This window comes from Eleutherodactylus coqui, chromosome 11 (genome assembly GCF_035609145.1).
Source record: "Eleutherodactylus coqui strain aEleCoq1 chromosome 11, aEleCoq1.hap1, whole genome shotgun sequence".
Taxonomy (NCBI): domain Eukaryota; kingdom Metazoa; phylum Chordata; class Amphibia; order Anura; family Eleutherodactylidae; genus Eleutherodactylus; species Eleutherodactylus coqui.
Genome location: NC_089847.1, coordinates 117,472,891 through 117,489,080, shown reverse-complemented (window position 1 = coordinate 117,489,080; position 16,190 = coordinate 117,472,891). Strand labels below are relative to the sequence as shown.

Here is a 16,190-nt window from a genome sequence, read left to right as displayed (position 1 = left end):
TTCCGACATCGGAGCTGTACAGCCTTCAATCAGAATGTCTTTAGACGTCAGACAGTGGATTGGAAAGGGTTAAATGAAGGGTCTTTTTTTCTTTTATCTATGATCCCTCTCAGCCAATTAGTAGCAAAAGAAAGTCCATGTCAGTTTGTTTTTGGAACACCCCTTTAAGGCAACCTAGGACATAATTTGAAGTGGGCAGAAGGGGGGAAAAGTATTACTTGGTGCCCTCCATTTGTGTCATTCTGCCATGCATCCTCCAATTCCCGAGACCTTCTTCGATCGCTGCTCCATTCAATCTCCTCCCCACTCTGGGGTTGGGGGGGGGGGGGATGCAGCGAGCCCACAGTTAAGGATGAGGGAAACGAGACCCCTGTTTGGATCGGTGGGGGTCTCACTGCTGAGATTAGACTTTTTATGACCTATGCTATACATTTCCCAGGGCTAATACTTCTATCCTCCTATGAACACCCCTCTTCCTTCATCTTCCTCATCGCAGGTTCGCGACCCCACACCGCCCTTACCAAGGAAGACCACGGGTCTAATGAAGAACGTGGCGCAAAACTGTATAAGGGTAGAGCTCATAACTACACTGATGGGCACAAAAAATGTCTGGTTTATAGAAGCCTCTGTATGATTATCCTGTTTTCATTAAGCCCCTTTGTTTGATAGCTCGCACGCCATCGGATACTTTCTCCGGTTTCTGTCTTGCCTGGGTACATTTGCCTGTCATTACTGAGCTGTTTTCTTTCATCTGGATTGTTCCGACTGCTGCGCTGTGCCATCATTTACCACCGCAGCCGCTGACCCTCATTTATTCTGCGGAGGTGCTGGTATTTGCTGCTCACACTCCCCCTGCTGGCCTGTTGGGGTATCTCTATTTCCTATACTGTAATTGCTCTGCTCAGATTACATCTATTACTTTAACTCCCCCCCAAAATACAATATGGTCTCCACATGCTGATCCCACTGATCACCGCTGGAGGGTATGCGTTATTTCTGTACGCACATCTTTCTTGGAGAGGCTTCTGCATGAGATGTGTCTATAGGAGGAAATGGACAAATCCTGGCTAAAGACATTATAAAAAGCGTATCTTAGGACACCGAATTACGTACAAACGAGGAAAAGGCAGCTCTGGAGTATAATATGGGATGTAAGTCAGGATCTCTGAACAAGAGATGTATTGTAATTATTGGGATGGGAGAAGCTGGATGGTCGTATCCATGAATTGTCCTCCACCGGCCGTTCTGTCCAGACTGTTAGGAGGTGTTGGGACCAGTGGATGTGTGAGGGCACACAAGGTGACCGGGCTCAGGACGCCCCCTACAGACCACCATTAGAGAGGGGCGTCTGACCAGACTGTTAGGAGGTGTTGGGACCAGTGGATGTGTGAGAGCACACAAGGTGACCGGGCTCAGGACGCCCCCTACAGACCACCAGTAGAGAGGAGCGTCTGACCAGACTGTTAGAGGATGTTGTGACCAGTGGATGTGTGAGGGCACACAAGGTGACCAGGCTCAGGACGCCCCCTACAGACCACCAGTAGAGAGGAGCGTCTGACCAGACTGTTAGAGGATGTTGTGACCAGTGGATGTGTGAGGGCACACAATGTGACCGGGCTCAGGGACCAGTGGATCTGTGAGGGCACACAATGTGACCGGGCTCAGGGACCAGTGGATGTGTGAGGGCACACAAGGTGACCGGGCTCAGGACCCCCGACAGACCACCAGTAGAGAAGATTGTCTGTTTGTCCGACAAGCACCAGCAGCTCCAACCGTTTCATTGTTTGCCACCCAGAGACAGGTGTCGCCATCGTTACACCCCTGTATCTGTCAGAAGCATTTCCAGGTGCTTGTCTGAAGGACATTTGGTCTCACGGCGCCCATTACTTGTATGACCTTTGACATCCACCTACCGTTGCCTCCATTTGTCGTTGTGTCGTGAATGATGAAACTGAATACCACGGAGTGGAACTGGATTGTCTACAGCGATGAATCCAGGTTTAGTTTGGGCCGTGTTCGTGTTTGGAGACCTCGGGGTGAGCGCCTCAATACCGCCTTTGCTGTGAAAGCGGCACACTGTACTTGGCGGCTTCCAAGAGACATTTTCCAGCAGGATAATGCTCGGCCGCACACACAAGGGGGTCACAGGAGCCCCCACAACATTGTCACACTTCTGTGACCGCCCAGCCACTAGATTTTTCGCCAATAGAACATGTATGGGACCAGCCTACAAGTTTGCATGATGTAGAGGCAGTTACAGCAAATGTGGAGCGATAAACCACAGGATACAATATAGAACCTGTAGGTTTGGATGCCCGCCTGTATCACATCTTGTATCCAAGCTAGATGCAGTACAACAGGGTACTAGAGCCTCCATGCCCACCCATATCACATCTTGTATCCAAGCTAGATGCAGTACAACAGGGTGCTAGAACCTCCATGCCCACCCATATCACATCTTGTATCTAAGCTACAGGTGGTACAATAGGGTACTAGAGGCGCCAAGCCTGCCCGTATCACATCTTGCATCCAAGCTAGAGGTGGTACAACAGGGTACTAGAGCCTCCCTACAAGGGGTCAGTTCTCCGGAATAACCTCTCCTTTTGCCCTATTATTGTAATCACTTACTTGTATCAATCAGCCTTACAATCACAGAGAAAGTTTCATTTGATTCAGACAACTTCTAGGAGAGGATTGGTTTTACAGAGGGCACTTGAAGTACAGATGTGAGGTACCAGTCAGTTCAGATCTGGTCCTGCGACCTCAGTTGACTATTTTTTATGCATTTATCTCAAGATTTGGCCTTTTGGTTGATTTTAAACCCTATTGTATAACTCATCATCCATGAAATAAACATGAAGTCCATATTTTAGGGACTTGGCTCTTCCGTACTGTCATCCGCAGATTAACCGCGGCTTCTAGTGGGTCTTCTGGTTTTCCTTGTCCCAGTCATTTAGTGTTTTTCTTCATTCCCCACTGCGCTGGCTGTTGTGCACATGCCGGAGCCAAGGCAATATAATGTATGGTATGCATTGTATTTTAGTGCATTTGGGAGGGCAGTGCAGCCCTGGTGGTTATTCCCTGCCCCATGTTGAAATGTTGTCGGTTGTAATTCCTTTAACCGATGCCAAGAGTTCCATGAGCCGCTCCCAAGAGCTTTGTGGCGGAGGGAGAAGATTTTTTAGGGAGGGAAACCACTGTGCAAATTATACCATGCTGCAGATATTTATACACTGAGTAAACACGAGCGAGGTCCTGACACCCCCACCTCGCTTACCTTCATATCAGACATCCTGACCACCCGTGTCCTACTCTGTGTAGTCACTGAACTCTATGCAACTCCGGCATGTGGCCTGCAGCAGGAAGACCCCCTCTAAATGGAAGCGTCAATCAATTTAATGAGTTTTTATGATGCATCTGTGTATATTATAATGTGGAATGCTAGTGGTGGGCACAAAAATGTATCCAAATCCAGTAAAGGACGTAGACGCACAGATATATTGAAGATAGACTGCACATCACGACTGATGATCTGCCTAGTCCTGCGTGAGAACTTTTGAGACATGACCGCTTAAATCATTGCATCTTTATGGCCTGCTTAATGGGCTATTCCAAGAAGTCCTACTAGTTCATGAATACAATGCCTGAGCTGCAGTAAAAACTGACACTTGAAATCTGCAAAGCCTAAGAAACGCATTTGGATAGGATGTAGCTGCATAGCAATGCACAACTGTAGGTCACTGCAGGTCATGTTCCTTGTGGAAGAAGGCTCATGCCATGAGAAATATCTATGCCCATGAGCGCCAGAATCGCAAAAATTTTGGAACCTTCATTACGTTAGCGCCAATCTTTTTCCTTTTGGTTTAGGTTATCCTGCCATAGGTGAACATAACGCATACGAGTATTATATTTCCTCTCTGTCTTGCAGATCTCTTGACTATGAAGGAATATCAATGCCTCCTCCAGATGCTTTGCCCAGACTTCCCTATGGATCTGACCGAGAAAGCAGCAAGGTGAGTGCAAAGACGGTGATCCCCCTTTCCCTATACACAGGATGGCCAGTTTGTTAGAGACCCCCATATACCGTGTTTCCCCAAAAATAAGACACTGTCTTATATTAATTTTTGCCCCAAAAAAGGCACAGTGTCTTATTTTAAGGGGGGTTTATACTCACCTGGTCCGCGGCGTCCCGATGCCTCGCGCTGGTCTCCGGCGGCACTTCGGCAAACTGCAGTGTCCTCCCCATCTGACATCTTAGCTTCTTGCTGGTGACGGCACATTAAATACCCCGCCTCCAGCAAAGCGAGCACTGTGATTGGCTCATCGAGCACCAGCCAGTCACATCTGGCGCTCGATGAGCCAATCGCAGCCACTCAGTGAATGACATCGCTGGCTGTGATTGGCTCATCGAGCATCGGCTGTGATTGGCTGGCGCTTGATAAGCCAATCACAGCGTTTGCTTTGCTGGAGGCGGGTTATTCAAAGCCCCGTCACCAGCAAGAAGCTGAGATGTCAGACGGGGAGGACACTGCAGTTTGCTGCATCGCTGCCAGAGACCATTGTGAGGCATCAGGACACCGTGAAGCAGGTGAGTATTGATTTTTTTTTTTTTTTTTAAGCGGGTTAGCTAGGTCTTATTTTCTAGGGAGGGCTTATATTTCAAGCCTCTCCGAAAACCCGGTAGGTCTTATTATCGGCATATGTCCTATGTTTGGGGAAACACAGGCAGTAGCACATTGCACCTCCTTTGGCCTTTAGAACTGCAGTTTTTGTCGCAGAGATCCCACTAAGGGTTGAGATCGTTCTGCAGATGTATTGGCCCCTGTGGACAGGAAGCTTCTTGTAGTTGCCACAAATTAGATGGAGATGCTGACATTTATTAATCATCTGACAAAAAGGGTTCATCTATTCATGCTGCTTGTGCCAAATTCTACCCCTCATCCTAATCAGCACGGTGCAAAAGAAATCTGGATCCATCTGACTAGGGCACGTTTTTCCACGGATCGATAATGCAATGCTTGCGCTCTTTTGCTCACTTTCTGTTTCTCATAGACACAATGGCGCTGGAACTGGTTGCCTGCTGTTATAGCCCATTTGTACTAAGGAATGAGGAGTTGTGCATTTGGATATGTTAGTTGGAGCACCCGCGTTGTATCCATCTGCAATGTCTTGACTGTGTAGAGACTGTTCAACAGAACGATTCTTGACCTCCTCCTCTGACCCCTTTTGATGGCCGAGTTGTTTCCATCCGCAGGGTTCCCCTTTGCTGGATGGTTTTTCTTGATCTAGCCATTCTCGGTATTCTTTCAACATTGCTGAACAAGAAAACCCCGCAAGAATGGCAGTGAAATCCTGTCCCCGGCTAGTTTAGCATTAATGACCAGGCCTTGTTGGAAGTCACTCAGATCGCTGAATTTTCCCATTCTAATGTCAAGGAAGAGCCAATCATGCGAGGTTCAGGGTCTCTAATAAAATGGACATTCAGTGGATGTACTGATAGTGGTGGAAGTTAGAAACATTTTATGGCAAGCCATCAGCATTGACATGGTAAAAATGGCAAACCATATGTAACAATGGCACAGAACTGTGCCGGGGGTCCCATAGCAGTGACACAGGACACAGAAGTGAGGGGGTAACTAGCAAAGATTAAAATGAGACCCCTTGCTGGTGCTGGTTAACACTGCTAACTACTAACACCTGGGATAGGAGGATGTGATGTTTGATTGGACCCATGTCCTTCCATAATCCTTGGATTGATTCCCCGTACCTTAACATTGTAGAACCTATGAAGAGGAGATCCCTGTACAAGTGCTCACCAGCCATTAAAATCAATAGAATATACTGATCAGCAGACATCAGACTGCGAGGACCCCCACAATGAAGGGGCAACAGAGCGAGCTATAGGGGTTTCTCACAATTTACACTTATCAACTATCCATCGCTCCTTGTAAAGTCTATGAGACTGGTGAAGACATCGCTTCTTGTAAAGTCTATGGGACTGATGGAGACATCGCTCCTTGTAAAGTCTATAGGACTGGTGGAGACATCGCTCCTTGTAAAGTCTATAGGACTGGTGTAGATCTCACTCTTTTTAAAGCCAATGGGACTGGTGGAGACTTAGCTCCTTGTAAAGTATATGGAACTGGTGGAGACATAGCTCCTTGTAAAGTCTATGGGACTGGTGGAGACATAGCTCCTTGTAAAGTCTATGGGACTGGTGGAGACATCGCTCCTTTTAAAGTCTGTGGGACTGGTGGAGACATCGCTCCTTTTAAAGTCTGTGGGACTGGTGTAGATCTCACTCCTTTTAAAGCCTATGGGACTGGTGGAGACATAAAGAAAGAGTTCACATACTTGCTGCGGTGACTACCTCCCACATGAATGTCTGCTCCTGCACAATCCTTTAACTTCAGCCACGTGAGAGACCGACTTCACCGCCCAGATCCAAGCGGCAACATAGTATTATCATAAAGTATCGCCAAAAAGAAAACGGAGCCAGTAGTTCTCTAAAAAGGATATGCTTTTCTTTATTAAATACACTATGCCATTACATATCCCATTACATAGTTGATTTAATAAAGAAAAGCATATCCTTTTTAGAGAACTACCGACTCCGTTTTCTTTCTGGAGATACTTTATGGTAGAGACGTAGCTCCTTTTAAAGTCTATGGGACTGGTGGAGACAGCCGAGTACAACTGTTCAGCAGCTCCTTCGAAATTGAACAGAACTACGGGGCTATATTCATTGTCTATGTCTATTATGACCAGTGGGGCCCCCAGCGATTGGACATTCATCACTCAGCCCTTGATGCTCGGGACCGGCAGGGGTCTGACATCACCCATTGACCACTCTCTTGACACATTGACAATGCCAGGAGCCAACTTTTAAGAAGAGCCCGTATGGAGGATGAGGGGGGAGTATAAACATAAGAATGACATCGCAACGTAGTTGCCGCTGCATACATCTGATGACACGAGAACATGACTGGTTGTCTTCAAGGCTCTACATTGTGAATGCTAGACCACGTATCTGCAGCACACACAAGATTCCTGTCTCTAAGAACACTTTATCATCACGATGGTCACTAAATGTGCGGGCAGCACGAGCCGCGAAAGACAATATTGTTACACATTGGCGGTGCGTATAATGGAACATTGACATGGGGTCATCGGCCGGCTGGAGATTCTACACATCCCAGGTACACCCACACACAACAGTTAGATGGTGGAGCCGAGGCTTAATGCTCTACACAGCGCCAGGGTAGTTAATTCTCGCATACCGTGACTTCTCTTGATTTTATATTTTACAGAGGGGGGACGATGGGGGGGGATAACAGATTTTTTACACTTGGTACAAAACTTCAAACAGATCTGCAAAGAGCTTTGGAAAAACACATGAAAGAGACGCCAGGAGACATGATGTGTGAGGGAATGTAATGCTTTGGCAGTTGTGTCTGTGAGCGTGATAGAAGGAACAAAAAAAAGCCGTATTCCTAATGGTCTCCCATCTCCGGGGCTTTTCAGTTTCGGAAAATTTCTTCTTACAATGAATTATATCACCCCCGGCAATCCCTTTACCTTTAGAGCCGTGGATATGCCTATAGGTTGCATAAAGGGGTTCTTCTTTGAACAGTCCCTTTTTGTTATACGACCGCAGGGGGTCCCGATGCTAGAACCTCCAATGATCAGCTATAATCGGTCGGAGAAGACAGACTGATCAATGCAACGCCACCCTATGTGGAATTATAAGCGTTGTGCAAGAATGCGAGGCAGCCGAATAAGTCAGTGGGTGGAAGCCACGGAAATGTAGAATTACTGTACGGCCATTTATATGAATGACTGTCCTGTGATACCGCAAGGTCTTACAGAATGGAGTCCCAAACAAGGGACCCTGCTCTAGGATGTTCGTATGAACAGGGGTTATGCTCTTGGCCTTTTAAGTGTTACACAGTTCTCATTGAATAGAAAGGAATGCCCATCCAATGCACGAAGGGATCAAATCCTTGAGCTGTTTGTAGCCGCTCTCTGCTTTAGTTAAAGGGATGTTCTGGAACTTACTAAAAATGACGACAGGCTTAAAATGGTGTAAAATAAAGAAATAAAACATACTAGCCTATTTCAGCAACTCCTCGTCCAGCGCTGGAGCCCCAGTGGCGGTTATATGGCGTTTATTGTGCACGTGACCACTCGCAGCTATGGAAGAAAAAACTAGACAAGCCCATCAAAGTAGAACTCTAGCAGCTAGATTTTTGTTGACCGATCTCCATGGTCTGCACGAAATAGACATTATTAGACAAAAAAGAATGTTTTACTTAGATTAGTGTTTAGGAAGCAACATCCACCTTGCCATCCCTTCCAAAAATAATACCTGTGCAAATCAATGAAGGCAACCTGCAACATATCACATTCAGTATGCACTATTACACTGTACTGATGTATTATGTCGCCACCGGAAGTTAGAGGTGGAGATAGAATGCAGCTGTGTTGATGCCCCCCTTTTCTTATTGGCTGTCCCCTGCCGCCCTGTCGGCTGTGATGTGCCATGCAGACTATTCGTTGCACTTGGCCACCCCGCCACCTGCAACACTGTTCTTCCCCACTGCTGTAGCAACGAGATGATCCCATTGTCGCCAACCACACCGTACTCCCCGTGCTGTATCGCCGAGATGCAGATGCTCGCTGCCTGTCGGCATCAGTGCCCCTGACAGCTGGTGAAGGGACCGCAGGGATGGGGGGTGGGATACGGCCACTGATGGCTACTCCGCTCACCATCGTGCTCTCGGCTAGCGCCGCCTGTGATAGCTGCTGAAGGGAATGCAGGCAGGGGAGCAGAGAAGTCATCAGTGTCCGCTGAAGCTATGGAGAGCGCAGCACGGGCTGTTCCACAGCGGCGCAACACCAGAGGGGAGGACAGTGTTGGCGCCAACTAGGTTGCGCAAGGGGGAGGACAGTATTGCCGGCGAAAGGGCAGCATGGAAAGGCCATCGGCACTTCAGAGCCGAGAGGGCAGCGGGGAAAGCCCATCACAGGCTGGAGGCGTCACCCTGCATGTCAACCCAGCTGTATTATGTCTCCACCCTTAACTTCCAGTGGCGACATAATACAACAGTACCCTACTACACAGCACTCATTCAAGTTAAAGGGCCATCATAGAATATATAGTTGTACCATGTCCACCAGAACTGGATCTTCTCTTTCTAGAATCCTATTTATATCCTTACCCGTGCTATGCACCCATATGATGTCAATGCTGGTTCTGGATTTATCCTTTTTAGCACCATCTGCTCTACATTTATTTATGGATAGTGCCAGCCACCATAGGTGCATGGCGTGGGGATGATACGGGCACAGTAGTTGTCTACACCATCCACGCTTGGTGTCAGCTGCTGACTCAGATGCATGCCACTTAACTCCTCAGATACCATAGAGAAGGAAGGAGGGGTCTCCCTCTATCATCCCATCAGCACCACTGCAATGCAAATGTGGGGTGCTGATGTGTCTCCATGGCAGCTAGGGGCCTAATGAAGACTGCCAAGTCTGCCATCTCTGTACAGTAGTACTGAGCAGTGGAGATGTGAATCCATGACTGGTTAAGATAAAGCACTTGCTAGAGACTACAGCCACATATATATGAGTCTCTCTACCTATGTCTCCTTCCAGCAGCTCCCTCCTCTCCATAGACCTCTATGGACAGCATGAGACAGCAGCAAGTACAGATGCCCCTACTTCCTGTAGCCTATTAGGCCCTGCCTGTACCAGAAAGTAATTTTCCTAGCATGCAGGATGATTGGTCAGCTGAGATCTACGAACGTCAGATTTCCAAACTAAAGGAATTTTATCCTATCGGTAATCAAATTAAGGCATTCGCTTATGGAGCCCTCCTGAAAGTGGGTGTACAGAGTGGCCGCCCTCTTTGTTCTTCTGCAAAGCCGTCCTTGATAATTCACTTTACTGTAATCTTAAGGAGCCGTGAAAAGGGTCTTTCTCTAAGTGTACGCACAATGTATCATACAGTGTAATAACCTTACATAACTTCCGAAGTTAATTTATTTGTGTTTTCAGCTGTCTCTGTCAATCACCCTATTGTTAGCAGCTGATAAACAATAAAGGCATTATAGCCCTTCATTCGTCACTCTGTTCTATCTGTCTAGTACGATCAGTAGCATGCACGCACCAGAGGCAGCACATATTTCATGCTCTCTATGCGTCACTATATTTTTTTTATACCGTTTTTGCCTTTTCAAGCCATTAGGAGCATTTAAAAAGATATCCGTCACTTAAACTGCTGCTTCTATGTTCACTGGATGGGCTGATATAGATCCGCATACACCATTTGGCCATAGCCTATTCCAAAGGACAATGAATAGATCTTCCTTAACCATTTTATTCCATAAATGGTCACTAATTTTCAATAGACTTGCAAAAGTGTAATTGTTTAATTTACCTAAAATGAGATTTTTATGCAGAAAAAATCCCTCTAAAGTGCTGACTACTAGAGTTTCACTACCAACTTGATGTCCACTGCCTGTTGTCGTGTAGTAGGGTAACAGCGCCAAGGAGATGGATAACAGGAAGTTGGGGGCATCTTTGCTTGCTGCTGTGTCATGCTGCATTTAGAATTCTATGCAGAGAGGGTAGGCGGAGGGAGAGAAAGTTGTACAGACATGGCTACAGCTTCTTGTGAGGGTTTTGTTGCATCCCAGTGATGGATTCATGTCTTTGCTACTCAGTACTAATGTATAATTCTCCATGCTACTGCTTCATCTCTGTATGTGTGCAGTGTATGCGAGACATCATAGTAGCTAGTCTATGTCCACTAACTCGGAGACAGAGAAGAGATCATGCTGTCCTATATGTATGGTGTGTGGAGACATCATAGTAGCTAGTCTACATCCACCAGCTCAGAGATAGGACAGCAGGATCTCTTCTTCTCTATCTCTGAGTTGGTGGACGTAGACTAGCTGCTATGATGTCTCCACACACCATACATATAGGACAGCAGGATCTCTTCTTCTCTATCTCTGAGTTGGTGGACGTAGACTAGCTGCTATGATGTCTCCACACACCATACATATAGGACAGCAGAATCTCCTCTTCTCTGTGTACAGTGTGTGAAGACATCATAGCAGCAGTCTACATCCACCAGCTCCAAGACCGAGAGGAGAACTTGCTCTTCTATGTGTGCCTGGAAATGTCATAGCAGCTAGTCCATACCCACCAGCACAGAGAGCAAGAAGAGACCCCACTGTCCTACTGTATTTGTGCAGTGTAGAGAACAAGAGATCCTGCTCTCCTATGTGTGCAGTGTATGGAGACATCATAGCAGCTGTCTACATTCACCAGCTCAGAGAGATAAAAAAGAAATCCTGCTCTCCTATATGTACAGTGTATGGGGACGACCTAGCAGCTGCCTACACCCACCAGCTCAGAAATGGAAAAGAAGAGATCCTGCTCTACTTTGTGTGCAGTGTATGGAAGATATCATAGCAGTAGTCAACACCCAGCAGCTTAGGGAAGACTGAGAATTAGAAATGCAGCCTGCAGAGGGGAAAACTGGTGATTAAATGCGGGATACAAGTCATACAATGGACAGATATATTGCTATTCCTCATGTATACACACAGCAGTTTATTCTGAAAAGTCATCTGAAGAGTTGGGTATACTTTAAATGCGCCAGTCCTGTACTTCTGTCCATAGGATTACATCTGCTATTACATTTACTTGAATCCTATGGGCAAAAGTGCCCCCATTTCTAAAAAAACGAGTAGATATGACCCCATAATTCTGAACTCTATTTAAATACAGTCTGGTCTGGTTAGTAATGTTTTGTCCTGCTGGATCTTGGTAACTTGTCCTTCATGCTTCGTCTTCGTCACCTGGTAACGTTTGAAATCCCATCTATTTCCTCGGTGTCTGCTTTCAGTCCCTCGGTTTCTCTCTTGCCAGGATCGTACTGATGGACGATGCAATGGACTGCCTCATGTCATTCTCCGATTTCCTGTATGCCTTCCAGATCCAGTTTTATTACTCTGGTGAGTATCAGACAAGTCACACGGGGCCTATCATTACGGTGCACAAGCTGACAAGATCTGCTGACTGTATAGTCGTGTCTGCCTAATGTCGCCAGCCCCGTATAGGACGTCTTGTCTCCTAGATTTATTGGGGATGGTGTACGCTGCTTTACTTTGGGCAGCACGTCTACAGTTATGACACATGTTGCACAGCTTGGGGTTGTGTGCGATGTAAACAGTCAATTCTGGTATGTTTTACATATGTAGAGTTTCTGGACAGCGCTGCTGCTATATATCAGGACCTACTGACTGGGAAGAGCATAAACACGGTTATTGTGCCAACATCCCGATCCGCAACCCCGAGTCAGCTGCAGCCTTATGGTGACGCCGCATCCCTCGATGGAGTGGAGGCCCCACAGTTCTATCAGTGCTTGGAGAACATATGTGAACGGGACCGGCACAGGTGTGTATGACTGCAAAAAAAAGTGCAGATGATCATTTATATAGTAACATAATATGTAAAACAGACATATGCCCATCCTGTTCAGCCTATTACCGCCCAATGTTGATCCAGAGGAAGGCAAAAAAAAACCCCAATGAGGTAGAAGCCAATTTTCCCCATTTACGGGAAAGAAATTCCTTCCCGATTCCAATCTGGCAATCTTAATAATTGCCGGATCACCGACTCGTCTGAAGTTATTAGAACATATAATATTGTATCGCTCAAGAAAGACATCCAGGCCCTCTTGTATTCTTTTAGTGAGTTCACCATCACCACGTCCTCAGGCAGAGAGTTTCACAGTCTTACTGCTCTTACAGTAAAGAACTCCCTTCTGGGTCAGTGTAGACACCTTCTTTCCTCAAATATTCTTAGCTCTGTGCATTCTGCTGTAGTCCGTGAATCTCCAGGTTTCCAACCAGTCATCTCTGCCCCACCCTGCAATGGGATTGGAGTTTGCACATTGCATGCTGCTGCACAAAGCATAGTCTGCAGCCTTTCCTGTGCCTCTTCCTATGGCGTAGGGCTAGGGTTGCCACCTATGAAAAGGAAAAATACCGGCCAAGGCAAAAGGGGGCAAGGTTTGGGGGGTGAGGCGTATTACAATGTATGTTTCTAACGCCATTTTTCTATTCGCCCCAACTACAAATTGTCGTCCCAAAAATAACAGTGGCCCCAATAGTAAGTGTCCCCCTTAGTGGCCTCAATAGTAATAGTAACCCCCCCATAGTGGCACCAATAGTAATAGTGACCCTGTTAGTTGCCGCCCCTGTAGTAATAGTGACCACCATAGTGGCCCCAGTAGTAAAAGTAGCCCCAGTAGTAATATTGAACCCATTAGTAGCCCCAGTTGAAATAGTGACCCCATTAGTCATCCCAGTACTAACAGTGCTTCCATTATTGGCCCCAGTAGTAATAGTGACCCCCAAAGTGGATATGGTAGTAATAGTGATATCATTATTGACTCCAGTAGTAATAGTGTCCCTCAGTAGTGGCCCCAAGTAGTAATAGTGCCCCCCCAATAGAATTAAAATATATACTTGTTCTAATCACTGAGCTCTGCTATTGGCTGCAGCCCCTATGACGTCCCGTAAGCTGGGCGGGACTGCAGCTGTCAACACAAACTTGAGCGCAGTCGTTGGACGTAGCAGGAGAGGGGAATATATCACGGTTTATGTTAGTGCACGGGGAAGGGGTTGTCCAAAGTTCTTACAACTCAGACAATCCCTTTAATCAAAGGCTGATAAAAGGGGTTCTATCATTTAATACAATGGTGCAACAATTGGAGGGGTGCAAAATTTTAAATATATACTCATTCCTTCCCTGCTGGTTAGTTATGTAAAGGTATGGGAAGTTTGTGTCCCTTCATAGTTAAGGAGGTACCGAAGTCTATGTATTTTTAGAATTGCATCATATCCAGTTGCCTAATATATCCTCACTAGTCGTTCCTGTTTGCAGCAGTTACAGTGTGGTTTATTGTACCTTCAGGCTAAATTTTGCTTTATGTGTACATTGCTTCTATGTAACCTGTTTCTCATGCATTGAACAAATTATAAATGCTTCACGCTGGATTTGTTAAAACTAGTGTTCAGAGACGGTCCCGGCGTGATGGAATAGTCCTGGGTGATATTAGAGGATGCAGGTGCTGGTCGTACAGAAATAGAACAATGGTGGGCTTCATACAGCCTGCAGTCATAGATGCATCTTTTCAAGGGTCCGCATTCCTCTTAACCTCAGCCCTAATACTTGTAGCATAGAAAGTGGTACATTCATGAAATCTGTTCATGGCTTTGCTGACCATCGATGCTTGAATTCATCCTTGTTACATGCTATGATTTTGCAGACACCCAATTTGCACTTCCAATATTAGAGTAATTGCAAACAATTTGGCCAAAGTATTTAGACATAATGTCTTTCCTCTTCATCAGATGCTAAAGAATCAATTAAAACATTGTTTGCCGTCTGACATTGGCCAGTCATTCATGGTTGATGAGGTCCTCTATTTATATGTAGTGATCACCACAATATAGCCCTTACGACAACAGCGTCCCCTAAAATCGGCGGATTGTAGGGCGTCCAGGTGCTGCAACACCTTGTGATATGCCGGGGAGCCTGGTAATAAGTGTTGGATTCTCCAGCAGCGCCTCCAAAGGGGAAATGAAGCATTACAAATCAATGGGTTGGTTGTATGATCCATAGACATGCCAGGCCTTCCAGAACGTGAGGTGTTTGTAGCGATTCTCTCCTCCAGTTAATTGAAAGAGGGACCTAAGTGAGAACCCGAGTTCTAATAGGGTATATGACAATGGGTTTTCTAAACCAAACATGCTTTTCAGGATGCAGTCCGACGTTATGTAGCCACAACTCTGACCATCTATGACTGCACCATCTTCCTGGCATTACTGGCGGGATTGTGCGGCTGTTGACCACCATGGGTGGGCAGGGTTGTGGTTGCACTGTGGTTACCTAAACATCGAATGTACCCTTAAAGTGGTATGACGTTAAACAGACGTTAAACCTATCCATAAGTTGGGGGATGAATAGCTGATCGGTAGGGGGCTGACTGCTGGACACCAACCAATGATGAGAATGGACATCACATTTGCTTCTCTTCCGGTCGTTTCTGCATCGCAGCTCCAACTGGAGCATGAAGTTGCTACACTGATTTCAATGGGGTTGACGAAAATAGCCAAGCATAGCATTTGGCTATTTCCATTAGCCCCATTGAAATGAATAGAGCAGCTGCATGCATGCATGGCTAGCTCTCCGTATGTCTGAATACACCCATAGATTGTAAAGCCTTCCTAACAATCAGCTCATCACTTAAGTTCCCTGATCCAGAGTTTGGGCATGCTGTCTCAGCCAAACAGCAGAATCAGTATGACTGGGTCTCAAGTAGTCTACAGTAACTCCGAGCTCCAGTTCTGGAAATGTCCCTGTATCATTACAGATGCAGTTAAATTTTAAAGGTGTTTTCCAGGTTATACAACAAGGGTTGCTAAATCCTGGCTTCAATATGGAGCACACAGGCCGACCCCCGGTGATACCCCAAGCTGCATCCATCTACTCCATTCATTTAAGGTACCTTCACACGGGATGACTGTCTGGCGCATTAGCCCCACTGACTATTGCTCCTATTCTTTTCACAGGAGCAATATTCATTCTGCGAATGGAGGCATAGTGGGCCGGAGATCGTTACGGCTCGCTCGCCTCCATTCACAGCAAACAGGCAGTCGTTCATAGTGGAATGACTGCCTGTTTATATGGACCGATGGTGGCTTGGCTTTTAGTTCTACTAAAAACCAAGCAACTCCGACAAGTGAGTGATTTGTCGCTCAGTGCCCCGTCAGCAGCCGCGTGTACACGGAACGACTATCACTCGAATTTGTGGTTTCCAGTGATAATTCGGGCAATAATTGCCCCGGTAAAGGTAAATAAAAACAATGCCGATACCTGATTTTAGACAACCAAAGGTAATGGAAAAAACCACTCTGCGCTCTTCGGGACTCCGGTACACTTTGAAATTAGAGTATTTCAGGCAACAGTACAGTGCGAGAAGTATCTGATGGCTGCTAATCCCTGTTGGCGCCGTGGTAAAGTGGTAATCTTAAAGTGGTTGTCCTATGAAACTACTGCATGTTATTCCCAATCCACAGGATAGGGGATCTCTATGTAATCAG

The 16,190-nt window shown here is 46.3% G+C and overlaps 1 protein-coding gene across 2 annotated transcripts in view; it reads left to right on the top strand.

Annotated features, from left to right (window-relative positions):
- CSTPP1 (centriolar satellite-associated tubulin polyglutamylase complex regulator 1) overlaps positions 1-16,190 on the top strand; it is a 129,641-nt gene that overhangs the window by 96,573 nt on the left and 16,878 nt on the right. For both annotated transcript variants that reach the window (XM_066583372.1, XM_066583373.1), the window contains exons 4-6: positions 3,929-4,013; positions 11,947-12,032; positions 12,279-12,474. In XM_066583372.1, coding sequence (XP_066439469.1) covers positions 3,929-4,013; positions 11,947-12,032; positions 12,279-12,474 — 367 coding nt within the window. The remainder of the gene's footprint in view (positions 1-3,928; positions 4,014-11,946; positions 12,033-12,278; positions 12,475-16,190) is intronic.